This window comes from Palaemon carinicauda, chromosome 41 (assembly GCF_036898095.1).
Source record: "Palaemon carinicauda isolate YSFRI2023 chromosome 41, ASM3689809v2, whole genome shotgun sequence".
In the NCBI taxonomy this organism is placed as follows: domain Eukaryota; kingdom Metazoa; phylum Arthropoda; class Malacostraca; order Decapoda; family Palaemonidae; genus Palaemon; species Palaemon carinicauda.
This window is the reverse complement of record NC_090765.1, coordinates 13,382,448-13,399,985: the sequence shown is the minus strand read 5'-3', so window position 1 is coordinate 13,399,985 and position 17,538 is coordinate 13,382,448. Positions and strand designations below refer to the sequence as shown.

The 17,538-nt window shown below is 42.7% G+C and overlaps 1 protein-coding gene across 1 annotated transcript in view; it reads left to right on the top strand.

Annotated features, from left to right (window-relative positions):
• Positions 1-17,538, top strand: part of LOC137632203 (histone deacetylase 8-like) — an 86,977-nt gene that overhangs the window by 41,616 nt on the left and 27,823 nt on the right. The window contains exon 6 of the mRNA XM_068364088.1: positions 4,071-4,263. Within this exon, the coding sequence (XP_068220189.1) occupies positions 4,071-4,263 (193 nt within the window). The remainder of the gene's footprint in view (positions 1-4,070; positions 4,264-17,538) is intronic.

Here is a 17,538-nt window from a genome sequence, read left to right as displayed (position 1 = left end):
CCCAGCAGCAGTTCATGTGGATGCTTTTCTGCTGAACTGGTCCCATCTCGACCTTTACGCATTCCCACCGTTCAAGATCATAAACAAAGTCCTTCAGAAGTTCATCTCGCACGAAGGGACACGGCTGACCCTGGTTGCTCCCCTTTGGCCTGCAAGAGAATGGTTCAGAGAGGTACTACAATGGCTGGTCGACGTCCCCAGGACTCTCCCTCTAAGAGTGGACCTTCTACGTCAACCTCACGTAGACAGGTTGCACCCAAACCTCCGCGCTCTTCGGCTGACTGCCTTCAGACTGTCGAAAGATTCGCTAGAGCTAGAGGCTTTTCGAAAGAGGCAGCCAGTGCGATTGCCAGAGCAAGGAGGGTATCCACTCGTAGAGTCTACCAATCCAAGTGGGAAGTCTTCCGGAGCTGGTGTAGAGCCAATGCAGTTTCCTCTACCAATACCTCTGTAACCCAAATAGCTGACTTCCTATTACATCTTAGGAATGAGAGATCCCTTTCAGCTCCTACGATTAAAGGGTACAGGAGTATGTTGGCTTCAGTTCTCCGCCACAGAGGTTTGGACCTTTCTTCCAACAAGGACCTTCAAGACATCCTTAAGTCTTTTGAGACTTCTAAAGAACGTCGTCTACCCACTCCAGGCTGGAATCTAGACGTAGTCTTAAGGTTCCTTATGTCACCTAGGTTCGAACCTCTCCAGTCAGCTTCCTTCAAGGACCTTACCCTCAAGACTCTTTTTCTCGTCTGCCTTGCAACAGCTAAAAGAGTCAGTGAGGTTCATGCCTTCAGCAAGAACATTGGGTTCACATCCGAATCTGCAACATGTTCTTTACAGCTCGGATTCTTAGCTAAGAATGAACTTCCTTCACGTCCTTGGCCTAGATCGTTTGAAATTCCTAGCCTCTCCAACATGGTAGGTAACGAGCTAGAAAGAGTTCTTTGCCCTGTCAGAGCTCTGAAATATTATCTTAATAGGTCAAAACCTATTCGAGGACAGTCAGAAGCCTTATGGTGTGCAATCAAGAAACCTTCGAGGCCCATGTCCAAAAACGGGGTTTCGTATTATATAAGGCTTCTGATTAGAGAAGCCCATTCTCACTTGAAGGAGGAAGACCTTGCTTTGCTGAAGGTAAGGACCCACGAAGTGAGAGCCGTAGCTACTTCGATGGCCTTTAATAAAAACCGTTCTCTGCAGAGCATAATGGATGCAACCTATTGGAGGAGCAAGTCAGTGTTTGCATCATTTTATCTTAAAGATGTCCAGTCTCTTTACGAGAACTGCTACACCCTGGGACCATTCGTAGCAGCGAGTGCAGTAGTAGGTGAGGGCTCAGCCACTACATTCCCTTAATCCCATAACCTTTTTTAACCTTTCTCTTGAATGCTTTTATTGTTGTTTTTATGGTTGTTACGGTAGGCTAAGAAGCCTTCCGCATCCTTTTGATTTGGCGGGTGGTCAATTCATTCTTGAGAAGCGCCTGGGTTAGAGGTTGTGTAGAGGTCCTTTAGTAGGGGTTGCAGCCCTATATACTTTAGCACCTTAGAGTTGATTCAGCCTCCTAAGAGGAACGCTGCGCTCAGTAAGGAAGACGAACTTAAAAAAGGCAGAGTAACGGTTCAAGTCGACTTCCTTACCAGGTACTTATTATTTCATTGTTATTTTGAGATAACTGATTATATGAAATACGGGATACTTAGCTATCCTTTAATCTTGTACACTGGTTTTCACCCACCCCCCTGGGTGTGAATCAGCTACATGATTATCGGGTAAGTTTAATATTGAAAAATGTTATTTTTATTAGTAAAATAAATTTTTGAATATACTTACCCGATAATCATGATTTAATTGACCCTCCCTTCCTCCCCATAGAGAACCAGTGGACCGAGGAAAAATTGAGGAGGTGTCAACAAGAAGTACTGTAGTACCTGGCCACAGGTGGCGCTGGTGAGTACACCCCCTTCTAGTATTGTGATAGCTGGCGTATCCCTCCCGTAGAATTCTGTCGGGCAACGGAGTTGACAGCTACATGATTATCGGGTAAGTATATTCAAAAATTTATTTTACTAATAAAAATAACATTTTTCCTTGTCCTTGTATCAAGTTATGAAGTTTGGATAGCAAGAATAAATGTTTATGTGTAAGTTCCATTTTACTTATTTAGTTTTCTCTCGCTCCTATCATCTTGCTTTGTTTTGCTTTCTTAACCTTTTATTTACTTATAAAATAAACATACAGTATATGTAAAATTCTTATTTCCAATTTATTATATCCTTTACAAACCTGAAATCCTGTTTTTCTTTGCAATCTGCATCAAAATTCTATTGAAATTTACCAAATGTCCTACGTTTAGACTTCTCTAGATCCTCCCCCATCTCTGTCATCATTGATAAACAATTTCTATTTACTAGGCCGAAGTAGTAAATAAATACAGTAGTTTAAATTGAGCTTTTGATCGACAATGGGCTTACACTACATCCAGATATTTCGCTTCCTTTCAGTGCCGCTGGATGTATTTTACATCCAGTTATTATTAATGCATATGCACATTTTACAAAATATGTAAAATCCTATCTCATTAGTAAGGATATTTAATAAGCTGTACATTTAAAAAAAATGTTATATACAGTAGTCTCATCCATTAAGTAAAATGTCCAAAAAGTGCCTAAGATTCAAGTGCCAAGTACTTTAAGCAGGTAACGATATATTTAACAAAAAGAGAAATTGTTGGCAACGTCCTCTGTAAAACAATGTTGCTGAGCTAATAAACACATGATTAAAATAATTTTTTATTAGTATTGCGAAGCACTTTATAGAAAACATTGTTATTATTGGCTTAACACCACTTGGTAAAATTACTAAAATTTACTCATTGACTGTGTTTTACAGTCGTTGATAATAACAGTTTCTCTTCAGTTTCTCTTTTGCTAAATACAGTATTACCAGCTACAATATACAGGTGTCAAACGTCCTAACTTCCATGAACAGTAGTACAATATACTTTAGTTATTACAGGATTTCTGAGTTGGGAGATTTATTTTCCCTCAAATTTGACAGTTAAATGCTAATTTCTACAAGATTTCTGTCCAAAGGTTTTCATTTAGCTCTTACCAATTATTTATTGATGAGAAAATGCATAGTATTTTGAAGTGCACATACTCTAGTTTCATGTTTCAAACTGCTGGATGACATTTTGGTTAGATAGCAAATGAAATGTGATCTCACTCAAATTCAGACTAGGCTATTGCTATTTGTTAGTACCACGAAAATAAGATGAAGTCTATTAGAAATGATGTTACATTCACAGAGTGCTACATAGAACAAGTAGTGTAGCAATCTTTTTGAACTTCTGCCAGGCAATTGCTACTTTATATTCATTCAGCAGTTTCAATACAGTACCTCTTTCATGATATTGTTTCTCCCCTTAGAAACAGCAGTTTTCTATCTTTTTTAAGGCCTCCCTTCAATCACAACAAAGGGCTCATTCTTATTCTCATCTCTGTATGTTCTTCTAATTCAATTTGGGGATTTTGAATCTCTTACTCTATTATATCTTTCAATTTTGAGCATCCCCTATTACCATCTGCTCCATTTCAATTAAAGGTAAATTTCAAAGAACACGAGTAGTTCAGTAATATGCAATTTCCTTACTTGGGAGTTGTTGAATGTTTATTTGTGAAATCTGCATAAAAGAAGACCTGTCTTATCCAAATCTCCAAGAGATTCCTCAAAATTTCAAACTTGCAGCAAATGTTTTTATGTTGAACAGGCTGACATAGGTCTTTTTATAGTTTACATATGAAATATCTGTTTTGATGTTACGATTTTTGAAATATTCTATTAATTGTTAATTATTTCTCATGTTGTTTATTTATTTCCTTATTTCCTTTCCTCACTGGGCTATTTTTCCAAGATGGAGCCCTTGGGCTTATAGCATCTCGCTTTTCCAACTAGGGTTGTAGCTTAGTTAATAATGATAATACAGTAATATTAATGCAAGATTCTGCTATGCCATATTTTGTAGTACAGTACATTGAAATATCAGCTTCATTTTAAGGTTTTTCTCATAGGTGATGGTGTGGAGAATGCCTTCTTGTTCACCCCCAAAGTTGTGACTATGTCCCTTCATCAAATGGAGGCAGGCTTTTTCCCTGGGACTGGAGATGAGAAAAGCATAGGCTTAGGAAAAGGACGATATTACACTTTTAATATTCCTTATAAAGCTGGAATTTCGAATAAGCAATTTATTCATTTGTTTGAAAGGTATTGTATTGAATCTTTGTTTTGAAACATATTGTATATAGTCATTAATAGGTTTATCGGATTAATACTGTAACTGATTACTATTTCAAATTCTTTGTTTTATGTTATGTTTATTAACTACTAGTTTCATAGTACGACTGAATTATGATACAAAACTATTAACACCCTAGCAGTACCAGCTGAGTTCGGTTGAGTCCCTTGTCAGGCTGGGAGGAAAGTAGAGAGTAAAGGTCCCCTATTTGTTTTGTTTCATTTGTTGATGTCGGCTACCCCCCAAAATTGGGGGAAGTGCCTTGGTATATGGATGGGTGGATGGAACATTTTACATTTAAAGTACAGTAATTTTATTCATTATTTGGTTTGTGCATGTATTGTACCACTATATAAGGGTAAGGGAGATGTGCATGAGTGTTGTAATTCAAGAGGTATTAGTTTGTTGAGTGTAGTTGGAAAAGTGTATGGTAGAGTACTGATTAATAGGATTAAGGATAAAACAGAGAATGGAATCTTAGAAGTACAGGGTGGTTTTAGAAGAGGTAGGGGTTGTATGAATCAGATTTTCACAGTTAGGCAGATATGCGAGAAATATTTAGCAAAAGGTAAGGAGGTGTCTGTTGCGTTTATGGATCTGGAGAAAGCGTATGATAGAGTTGATAGGGAAGCAATGTGGAATGTGATGAGGTTATATGGAGTTGGTGGAAGGTTGTTGCAAGCAGTGAAAAGTTTCTACAAAGGTAGTAAAGCATGTGTTAGAATAGGAAATGAAGTGAGTGATTGGTTTCCGGTGAGAGTGGGGCTGAGACAGGGATGTGTGATGTCACCGTGGTTGTTTAACTTGTATGTTGATGGAGTGGTGAGAGAGGTGAATGCTCGAGTGCTTGGACGAGGATTAAAACTGGTAGACGAGAATGACCATGAATGGGAGGTAAATCCGTTGTTGTTTGAGGATGATACTGTACTGGTTGCAGACACGGAAGAGAAGCTTGACTGACTAGTGACAGAATTTGGAAGGGTGTGTGAGAGAAGGAAGTTGAGAGTTAATGTGGGTAAGAGTAAGGTTATGAGATGTACGAGAAGGGAAGGTGGTGCAAGGTTGAATGTCATGTTGAATGGAGAGTTACTTGAGGAGGTGGATCAGTTTAAGTACTTGGAGTCTGTTGTTGCAGCAAATGGTGGAGTGGAAGCAGATGTGCGTCAGAGAGTGAATGAAGATTGCAAAGTGCTGGGGGCAGTTAAGGGAGTAGTAAAAAATAGAGAGTTGGGCATGAATGTAAAGAGAGTTCTATATGAGAAAGTGATTGTACCAACTGTGATGTATGGATCGGAGTTGTGGGGAATGAAAGTGATGGAGAGACAGAAATTAAATGTGTTTGAGATGAAGTGTCTAAGGAGTATGGCTGGTGTATCTCGAGTAGATAGGGTTAGGAACGAAGTGGTGAGAGTGAGAACGGGTGTAAGAAATGAGTTAGCAGCTAGAGTGGATATGAATGTGTTGAGGTGGTTTGGCCATGTTGAGAGAATGGAAAATGGCTGTCTGCTAAAGAAGGTAATGAATGCAAGAGTTGATGGGAGAAGTACAAGAGGAAGGCCAAGGTTTGGGTGGATGGATGGAGTGAAGAAAGCTCTGGGTGATAGGAGGATAGATGTGAGAGAGGCAAGAGAGCGTGCTAGAAATAGGAATGTATGGCGAGCGATTGTGACCCAGTTCCGGTAGGCCCTGCTGCCTCCTCCGGTGCCTTATGACCGCGTAGGTAGCAGCAGTAGGGGATTCAGCATTATGAAGCTTCATCTGTGGTGGATAATGTGGGAGGGTGGGCTGTGGCACCCTAGCAGTACCAGCTGAACTCGGTTGAGTCCCTTGTCAGGCTGGGAGGAACGTAGGGAGTAGAGGTCCCCTTTTTGTTTTGTTTCATTTGTTGATGTCGGCTACCCCCAAAAATTGGGGAAGTGCCTTGGTATATGTATATGTATGTATGTATAACTATCAAATACCTTTTCTCTTTATTTTTTAAATGCAAAGTTGCAAATATGGCAATGATTGTTTTTGTCCATAGGTACAGCTCGACCTTCGTAAATTTGACATAGTATTGATTGTCTATCTTAGGTTTTAAAAGGCAGTCAATAATCAATAATTTGTACCAAATACAACATGAAATCTTATTTTGATTGGTGCAAATCAGGGAATGATCCAATAATTATAACAAGTTTTAAAAATACTGTTAAATTTTGCATGGTCTTTATCATGAAAGTAAATTGTTAATTGCAGCTATTAAAGTTTATAGACCTATGCGTAATGACACTCGAACATCTAGCTAAGATTTATCCACTTTAGGTATTACTGTGAATCTTTTTTTTTAGTGATCTCACAGGTAAAATTATCTTTTATTTTTGGCTCCACCTAAGTACATTAGTAAACTGCAAGCTCTTTTGTATACAGTAATGTAATCTATGGAAATAAGAAGTTAATCTTATCTCTTTATCGACATTCCAAGCTAAAAATTATTTGTTCCGTCACTCTATACAAACCCTTTGCTATTTATAGGGGATATTACTTTCGGCGCAGCTGAAAGATGAGCCATAATATTTTAACAAGGAATTCCACCCCAATCGCTAGTTAGAAAGAGGGGTGGGGAGTAACTGGCTACCCTGCTCTTTCACACACCCGGGCTTAGCACTCACTTTGCTTTTGGCTCGGTAAAGAGTGGACGTTGCCGCTCTCTTCCGCCTTAAACCTGACTTGCCATTTGATTTTTTTACATTTAATTGTTTTTTGAATTCTTAAAGTTATGTTTTTTTTTATATATACTGTGTATGAAAAATTTTTCGTAATGTTTTTGTATACATTTAAGCTTTTCTTGACAGTGAATGTTGCTACTTGTGTGACAGCGTAGTTCAACAGGTTCCCAAGGGCTAAGAACCTTCTCTTACGATCTTCCCCCCTTGGATGCAGCACAATCGGTAAGCTGGTGGTCTTCTGATATATCGGGCTCCGCCGTAGGGTAGTAGTCATCGTATTGATATTCCTTTTCTGGGGAAGATCTCTCGTGGGTGTCCCAAAGCTTGACTTCGGTCTTGCTCTCCCTCGCTGATACAAATGGTTTTCTTCAATAATTAAGTTTTTTTGTCTGTTGATTAATTATTTGTAATTCTTTTTCTACAGTTCTTACGCTGCTGCTGCTTCTCATGATGATGACAGCCGGTAAAGGGAGTGCACAGTTTTTTTTATGTTTCTGTTCTTTCGGGGACACCTTTCCTGTCCGTGTATTAGATGATTCTCCTGAGGGAGTTTTTCTTTCATAATTTTTATTTTTTACTCGGATAACGATGCCGTTCTTCTGTGTTCAGCTAAGTCAGCCGACATAGAAAAGCACAGCTGTTCGTTTCTGTGGAATCTGCTGTACATGCCCCTTCACAGTTCTGTGCCTGTGGCAGCTCCTGATCAGCTCGCTGTTTACAACTTTTCCCTTATGAAGATGAGGTCCCTGCTGAGAATAGTACAATCTCTGCAACACGTCTGCTTCTCCTTCGTTCCTCATGCTTAAGAATAGGAATGAGAGATACTGGGTTCCTTTGGGTTTTCCAGTTTGGGGATCCGTAAGGGGTGACCTAGAAACTATCCTCGGCTATGTTTCACAGGTATCGTTTTATGCCAACCTTCAACTCGAACAAGGGTTGTTGACGGGAAGCAGAGAGCGCTGCCAAGAGGTCCGCTCCAGGGGGTATGTTGGGTAGAGGAGTTTCTGATTCCTCGTCACCCTGGTCGCCCCCCCCCCCCCTTTTCAGTAAGGAGAGGCCTGTTTTGAGCCTTCGGGCTCTTGTCTCGCTGAGCCTTTGGGTTCTCGCTACACTGATCCCCCGGACTCTAGTAGCTTGACGACTGTTGCGGCAGTGTCGTGCAAGTTGTTACGTCACTCTACAGCCCTTGCTGGTCGTTATGTGTCAGCTAACAGCGGCAGCGTCGCGTGATGTGCCAGCGTTGCGTGACTTGTTATGTCACTCTATAGTCCCAGCTGGTTGCTATGCGTCAGCTAGGCTGGTCTCACCAGCTCCATGCCTCTCGTCTTTTGACGAACTACCGTCACCTTCCTCCCACCCCTCCCGCTAACTAGGGGTTAGTGTAACAGGTGGCTCATGATCGTCTCTTGTCACCAAGAGACCCTCACCCTTTGTGAGATGGGTGTCAATCTTGCTTCTGTCAAGATGAAAGCGGAGCAGAGAGAATAGGGACATGCCTTCTGGTAGGTTGCGCTGAATGGCCCTTGATGCCCCAGTGCTTGACTTAAGGCCTAGAATTTTATATTCAATTCAATTCAATCCTTCTGGCAGGTCTTGGTCTGCATGAGAAGGTGGTAATTCTCGGTAGCGAGAAAGCGTTTACTGGAAACCCCATATGAACCTACCTAGTTTGTGTTGTTTGCATTCTGGGTTGACAAACCCTTACATGCGAGACTACGCTGCTTCATGGAAAACTGTCGTCCCCGAGAAGCTTTATATAACTACAGGTGTTCATTAAAACTTCATGAAAGGCCATAACGAACTCATTTTCAATATTAATCTTACCCGATAATCATGTAGCTGTCAACTCTGTTGCCGACAGAAATCTACGGTCGGGATACGCCAGCGATCGCTATACAGGTGGGGGTGAACACAATAGCGCCATCTGTGGTCAGGTACTCCAGTACTTCTTGTCAACACCACCTCAATTTTTCCTCTGTCGTGCCTCCGGCTAGACCTACATGGATACGCTGTTGATTCTGGAGTTATTGTTCACGATTTGGTGATGTATTTGCTCTAGAGTTTAGCCTTCGCTATTCAGGAAGCTTTATCATTAGCTTAGCAAGTTTTTTGGAATTAATTTGATTTAATTATGGTGACGAAGAGAGTATGAACTCTCTTTCACTTTTAAATGGCCGACCCTTCCCTTAGACGGAAGTGTTGGTGTCGAAGAGAGTATAGACTCTTTCTTAATTTTGCTTAACAAAGTTATAGATTTATTTTATGCCTCTCCGCCTTTTATAGGCCTCTTCGATTAACTTCCTTTTATTATAAACTTATTAAAATTAATTTTTATGTTTTGTTTATATGCGACCTTTCCTAATAGTAGGCGGTCTTTTCTTGGAACCGAAGTTAATTAACATTGAGCCCGTCATTTCGTTTTTACCTGTTAACATTTTATGCTATTTTAATGTTTTTGAAAGAATTTCTTTGATAGTCTCGTACTGTTTTCAAAGTTGAACTAACGTTTTGTTTTGTCTCTGCAGTTGTTGACGTTCAGAACGTTCAACTTGCGCTCTATCGTTACGATAGAGAGAGAGCATTCACGGTTTCACGTTGCAGTAAGAGTAAACCGATTCTAGCGTTTTGTTCATTCTTTCTTAGCTTAAATGGTTTTAATTCTAATAAAGGAACTTTTTATTTGGGAAATCTTTCAGTTTTTTTCCTTTAACAATAATATGTTTTAACGATATATATATAATTGGGCTCATCTCTCAGGTTCTAAGTCAAAAGAGAGAGAGAGAGATAGAGACGGAGGGAGAGAGAGGAGGGTAAACGTTTCGTTCAAGCGGGTAACGTTGTTATCGTTTTTGCTCTTCTCCCTAGTCTCTTTAGGGGAAGAAGGTAAACGTTTCTAGAGTTTTATTCTTGTTCCCAGGCTTTATGCGGTGAGAGATTTTAAACGTAGTTTATTTGATCTAGTGTTTAGTCTCTTTTCCAGCCACTGAATTATTTATCTTTCATTATGTTTTTCTGTTACATTGTAATACTGTTTTCGCAATTACTAACTTTTAATGAAGGATAGAATTGCGTGTTTCAGATACAAACCACTTAAAGTTTCGAGTTCAGTGAAATAAGTGCAAACAGAAAATCAAAAGTGATAAAGTGATAAGCGCAAAGTGTTACAGTGTTGCGTTCGAGGGTTTGTCTGTTCGTGCCAGTTGTTCGCCTAGTCTGGGACCTCTTACTAGCTCCCAAGCCCAGGGGAGAAGTAACATCGAAGGACTTATGGGTTCATCAGGCCTTGATCGACGAACAGACGTTTCCCTCCGTGGTTTCGGGTGTAACCAACTCACGTAGCCGACGTGATCACCCCACCCACACAAAGACGAGAGAGCCCATTTATTCCTCGTCTGCGGAAGAGGTTTCTCGCAGAAACCATGGACCAAATCTTGCAGCTTTTAAGTGCAAGTCGGTCCCTTCCGCGCAAGTCCAACTCCTAGGTGTAGCCATTAGCACTGGGTCAGTTCGGACTTGCTGCAGTACGACAACTGCACACCTCCCAGAGAGGCAAGGTGGTACCGCAACAGGCAGTAACTCCGTCTGTTGCCGCACCAGCTGTTTTAGACCCTCAGTCTCAACGGACAGTAGCTCCGTTTGTTGTTGTCTTTCATAGACCCTAGTGGTCTATGCTGCAGACAATGCAGTCTCAGCTTGCGGTTTTGATGCAGGAGTTTCAGGCAGAGAAGGTTAGCACACCTCCTCCTGCGAGCGCTCCTCCACCTCTGCGCAGTCCACCCTGCCAGACGTATGATGTTGAGGCTCCTCCTGCCTCCATGCGTGAGCTGCCGCATTGGGAGTTGCCAGGTACCAGCGCTATGCAGCAACCTCCTCTTACCTTGAGGCAGGAGCCTCTTGCTATGCGGCAACCTCCTCAACCCTTGAGGCAGGAGCCTCATGCATTGCGGCAACCTCCTCCACCCATGAGGCAGGAGCCTCATGCGTTGCGGCAACCTCCTCCACCCATGAGGCAGCAGCCTCATGCTATGCGGCAACCTCCTCTACCCATGAGGCAGGAGCCTCATGCTATGAGGAGCCTCATGCTATGCGGCATCCTCCTCAACCCATGAGGCAGGAGCCTTATGCTATGCGGCAACCTCCTCTACCCATGAGGCAGGAGCCTCATGCTATGCGGCATCCTCCTCAAACCATGAGGCAGGAGCCTCATGCTATGCGGCATCCTCCTCAACCCATGAGGCAGGAGCCTCATGCTATGAGGAGCCTCATGCTTTGCGGCATCCTCCTCAACCCATGAGGCAGGGACCTCATGCTATGAGGAGCCTCATGCTATGCGGCATCCTCCTCAACCCATGAGGCAGGAGCCTCATGCTATGCGGCAACCTCCTCTACCCATGAGGCAGGAGCCTCATGCTATGCGGCATCCTCCTCAACCCATGAGGCAGGAGCCTCATGCTATGCGGCATCATCCTCAACCCATGAGGCAGGAGCCTCATGCTATGAGGAGCCTCATGCTATGCGGCATCCTCCTCAAACCATGAGGCAGGAGCCTCATGCTATGCGGCAACCGCCTCAACCCATGAGGCAGGAGCCTCATACTATGCGGCATCCTCCTCAACGCATGCGGCATGAGCCTCATCCCTTGCAGCATGAGCCTCATCCCATGCAGCATGAGCCTCATACCATGCAGCATGAGCCTCATCCCATGCAGCATGAGCCTCATCCCATGCAGCATAAGCCGCACGCCATGCAACATGCTCTGCTTACCTTACAGCATGCTCTACATACAGCATGCTCTGCATACCTTACCGCATGCTCCTCAGTCACACATCTTTGGTTGTTGCCAACTCACAAGACTGTCAAGCAGTTTCATAACGTTGCCTTCTGGTCTGCTGCTTTTGCACCAGTGAAACCCTCACTGAGAGAACTTAGCTTCTCTCGGATATGGTTCCTGTAGATGAGAAAGTGCTATTCTCCCTCCTTCTGATATTCCCTTGAGGACTCTGTCATTTGGAGAGGAGCCTTTAGCTGCTTAGCCTCCTATGGACTTTTATTTAAGCATAACTGCTTCCAGGGAGGGTATTGGTTCCACTTCAGTCGCTAACCCCGTCTGTTACCACACCTGCTCCCATAGACCTTGAGCTTTGTTGCAAGACATGCAGTCCAAGCTTAGTCCTTGTTAGAGGATTTTTTGTTTACGGAGTCAGTGTGTCACTGGGAAGACGTTCAACAACCAGCAGAAGTGACTTGTTGTGACGCAGTGCGGCAACCTCAGCAACCCGATAAGGAGTTGTCTGTACGACCCAGACAGTCTAGACAGTTTCGGGTTGTCGCTGTACTTCCTCGCTTCCCCATGGTTGACAGTTCACAGACTGTGCAGCAGTACCATGATCTTGTGTCCGGCTCTGTCAGACGACTGGCTTTTAAGAGCTCCCACAAGTCGTCGCTGTCTGGAGATTCTCAGATGGACTATGGATCTGACCAAGGAACTGGGCCTCCTGGTCAATTTTGAGGAGTCCCAGCTCGTCCCATCCCAGACCATTGTCTACCTGGGTATGGATCTTCAGAGTCGAGCTTTTCGGGCTTTTCCGTCGGCCCCAAGGATCTACCAAGCCCTAGAATGCATCCAGAGCATGCTGAGAAGGAACCGATGCTCAGTCAGGTAGTGGACGAGTCTAACAGGGACACTTTCATCGCTGGCCCTGTTCATCGAGTTAGGGAGACGCCACCTCCGCCCCCTTCAGTATCATCTAGCTGCTCACTGGATAAAGGACATGACGCTAGAGACGGTCTCAGTTCCTGTTTCCGAAGAGAGGAGGTCTACTCTCACGTGGTGAAAGAACAGCTTTCTTCTCAAGGAAGTCTACCTTTGGCTGTTCAGAAACCCGACCGCCGTCTCTTCTCTGACGCATCAGACACGGGCTGGGGTGCGACTTTGGACGGACAGGAATGCTCGGGAACATGGAATCAGGAGCAAAGGACACTTCACATCAATTGCAAGGAGCTGTTGGCGGTTCATCTGGCCTTGATAAACTTCTAGTCCCTCCAGCTTAACAAGGTGGTGGAGGTGGACTCTGACAACACCACAGCCTTGGCTTACATCTCCAAGCAGGGAGGGACTCATTCGTGGAAGTTGTTCTAGATCGCAAGGGACCTCCTCATCTGGTCAAAAGATCGAAAGCTCACGCTGGTAACGAGGTTCATTCAGGGCGATATGAATGTCATGGCAGATCGCCTCAGCCGGAAGGGTCAGGTCATCCCCACAGAGTGGACCCTTCACAAGAATGTTTGCAGCAGACTTTGGGCCCTGTGGGGTCATCCAACCATAGATCTGTTCGCTACCTCGATAACCTAGAGGCTCCCGTTGTATTGTTCTCCGATTCCAGACCCAGCAGCAGTTCACGTGGATGCTTTTCTGCTGGATTGGTCCCATCTCGACCTGTATGCATTCCCGCCGTTCAAGATTGTCAACAGGGTACTTCAGAAGTTCGCCTCTCGCAAAGGGACACGGCTGACGTTGGTTGGCTCCGCTCTGGCCCGCGAGAGAATGGTTCATAGAGGTACTGCAATGGCTGGTCGACATTCCCAGGACTCTTCCTCTAGGAGTGGACCTTCTACGTCTACCTCACGTTAAGAAGGTACACCCAAACCTCCACGCTCTTCGTCTGACTGCCTTCAGACTTTCGAAAGACTCTCAAGAGCTAGGGGCTTTTCGAAGGAGGCAGCCAGAGCGATTGCCAGAGCAAGGAGGACATCCACTCTCAGAGTCTATCAGTCTAAAGGGGAAGTCTTCCGAAGCTGGTACAAGGCCAATGCAGTTTCCTCAACCAGTACCACTGTAACCCAGATTGCTGACTTCCTGTTACATCTAAGGAACGTAAGATCCCTTTCAGCTCCTACGATCAAGGGTTACAGAAGTATGTTGGCAGCGGTTTTCCGCCACAGAGGCTTGGAGCTTTCCACCAAAAAAAGATCTACAGGACCTCCTTAGGTCTTTTGAGACCTCAAAGGAACGTCGGTTGTCCACTCCAGGCTGGAATCTAGACGTGGTCCTAAGGTTCCTTATGTCATCAAGATTTGAACCTCTCCAATCAGCCTCTTTTAAGGACCTCACATTAAAACTCTTTTCCTCGTGTGCTTGACAACAGCTAAAAGAGTAAGTGAGATCCACGCCTTCAGCAGGAACATAGTTTTCACATCTGAAACGGCTACATGTTCCTTGCAGCTCGGTTTTTTGCTAAAACGAGCTTCCTTCACGTCCTTGGCCTAAGTCGTTCGAGATCCCAAGCCTGTCCAACTTGGTGGGGAACGAACTGGAGAGAGTACTTTGCCCAGTTAAAGCTCTTAGGTACTATCTAAAAAGGTCATAACCTTTACGAGGACAATCAGAAGCCTTATGGTGGGCTATCAAGAAGCCTTCTCTTCCAAGGTCTAAGAACTCAGTTTCTTACTAATTCAGGCTCCTGATTAGGGAAGCACATTCTCATCTGAAGGAAGAAGACCTTGCTTTGCTGAAGGTAAGGACACATGAAGTGAGAGCTGTGGCTACTTCAGTGGCCTTCAAACAGAACCGTTCTCTGCAGAGTGTTATGGATGCAACCTATTGGAAAAGCAAGTCAGTGTTCGCATCATTCTATCTCAAAGATGTCCAGTCTCTTTACGAGAACTGCTACACCCTGGGACCATTCGTAGCAACGAATGCAGTAGTAGGCGGGGGCTCAGCCACTACATTCCCATAATCCCATAACCTTTTTAACCTTTCTCTTGAATACTTTTTATGGGTTGTACGGTCGGCTAAGAAGCCTTCCACATCCTTGTTGATTTGGCGGGTGGTCAATTCTTTCTTGAGAAGCGCCGAGGTTAAAGGTTGTGATGAGGTCCTTTAGTATGGGTTGCAGCCTTTTATACTTCAGCACCTAAGAGTCGTTCAGCATCCTAAGAGGACCGCTACGCTCAGTAAGGAAGACGTACTTAATAAAGGCAGAGTAATGGTTCAAGTCGTCTTCCTTACCAGGTACTTATTTATTTTATGTTATTTTTGAATAACTAATAAAATAAAATACGGGATACTTAGCTTTTGTTAACATGTATGCTGGTCTCCACCCACCACCCTGGGTGTGAATCAGCTACATGATTATCGGGTAAGATTAATATTGAAAAATGTTATTTTCATTAGTAAAATAAATTTTTGAATATACAGTGAACCCTCGCTACTTCGCGGTTCGACCATCGCGGATTCACCACTTCGCGGATTTTTTTCATAACCCATGTATATACATATATCGCGGATTTTCCAGAAATATCGAAAATACCGCGAAGTGACCGATGGTGCGAGATTGGAGAAAGTAAGGAAAATTGAATCGTGATTGATTTTCAATATAAATGAAACTTTGAGGAGCAACAAAGATATCATTTGTTAGAGAGATAGAGAGAGGTAAGGAATGGGAGGTAGTGAAAAGTAGCCCACAGAGAGAGAGAGAGAGAGAGAGAGAGAGAGAGAGAGGAGAGAGAGAGAGAGAGAGAGAGAGAGAGAGAGAGAGAGAGAGAGAGAGAGAGAGAGAGAGAGAGAGAGAGAGAGGGGGGTTTAAATGTAATAAACAAAAAAAAATTGATAGGTTATAACACATTGGTGCTTATGTAATATCAACTGTATACTGTAGACGGTTTGAATAAGTTAAGAAATGGTATAAATGATACTTTGTTAGTGTATTCGTACACACTCAAGAGCGGCAGCTAGATGACAGCTGATCTAATCACAGCCAAAAGTAAAAAAAAAAAAGAAGTCAACAATACTCGATTTTTAAAACAAACTCAAAATTTAAAAACAAAAGTACACGCTTTCTTAATGTGCAATTAACTATTTAAAGAGTGGCAATTTTCTAGAATAAAATGATATTTCCCAAAAAATAGTGGTTTGCTGATGAAATCGGATGCCGTATTTTTAGCTATGATTGAAATGGATGTAGACTCGGCCTAATTATTTCGTTTTGTATTTAATTGACACTAAGAAAACTAATTTTAGCTTCTTCATCTAAATGTAAGTATTGTATAACATGAAGAGAGAGAGAGAGAGAGAGAGAGAGAGAGAGAGAGAGAGAGAGAGAGAGAGAGAGAGAGAGAGAGAGAGAGGAGAGAGAGAGAGAGAGAGAGAGAGAATCAGCTGTTGTACTCAAATGGCGTGTTTTTGTTTCGTGAGAATTTCATCGCCACGACTTTAACAACAACATACTGTACTGAACTTTACAGTATTATACAGACTACTGTAATATGATAAAGTAAAATATTTGTAATCTATTTTATATGAAATGGGGCTATTTTTTTTTTTTTTAAATTTACATTTACGTATGTAAAAAAAACTCTCTCTCTCCTCTCTCTCTCTCTCTCTCTCTCTCTCTCTCTCGTAGATTGTTTTCCTGCTTTGCTACGTATGTATGATTTTATATAGATACGGTAAATAATATTTGTAATAACATATTTTATTAAAGCTTTTACTGTAATATCATTATTTATCACTTTCATCATGCGCGTTAAATTCCTTAGTTTGCTTACTGAGCGTACTTTATGACGCCGTCGTTTCAGGTGGCGTCATAAAGAAAAACATTTCATTTGGAAGTCCTAAGAAAAATTAAGTAAAACATTAGTAATAACCAAATCAACATACTGTACTGAATAATCAATATAATCGATGCAGAAACTAACCTATACACAGATGTATAAATGCGTTTGTTTCTTCATTATAATCAGAGATAAACGTAAACAAAACATTGGTTGCCATTTTTTATCGTGCTTTTTGGCGTGTTTAGGAAACGCATGATATAAAGTCGCCCTTAATATTTGTGCCTGTTTTAGTTTAGGGTACGTTAGTACATGCATTAAGTGTTCTGTACATGCATTAAGTGTTCTGTACATTAAAGGGTAGTTTGTTAACAGTACTACGTACAAGGGAAAGTTTTGAAAGTCTGAATATACATGTTAAATAAATAGGTAAATATGCTGTCACTACTTCGCGGATTTTCACCTATCGCGGCCGGGTCTGGAACCTATCTACCGCGATAAACGAGGGTTCACTGTACTTACCCGATAATCATAATTTAATTGACCCACCCTTCCTCCCCATAGAGAACCAGTGGACCGAGGAAAAAATTGAGGTGGTGTTGACAAGAAGTACTGGAGTACCTGACCACAGATGGCGCTGTTGTGTACACCCCCACCTGTATAGCGATCGCTGGCGTATCCCGACCGTAGATTTCTGTCGGCAACAGAGTTGACAGCTACATGATTATCGGGTAAGTATATTCAAAAATTTATTTTACTAATGAAAATAACATTTTTGTGGTGCATGCGATAGCGCCAGGAATTTTGTCACAAATAGGGTTTCTACCAATTGCTTGAGTCAGCCTCATGGTCATTGTGGTCCTGGGCACAACGAATTCTCGTTGGATACCGAGCTTTGTGATAGACAATCCTTCGGGGTTATTTTCTCGGGCTTTGTTTCCCAACAAAATGGAGTGCTCTACGGAGCACTCGCAGAACAGGCTTGTG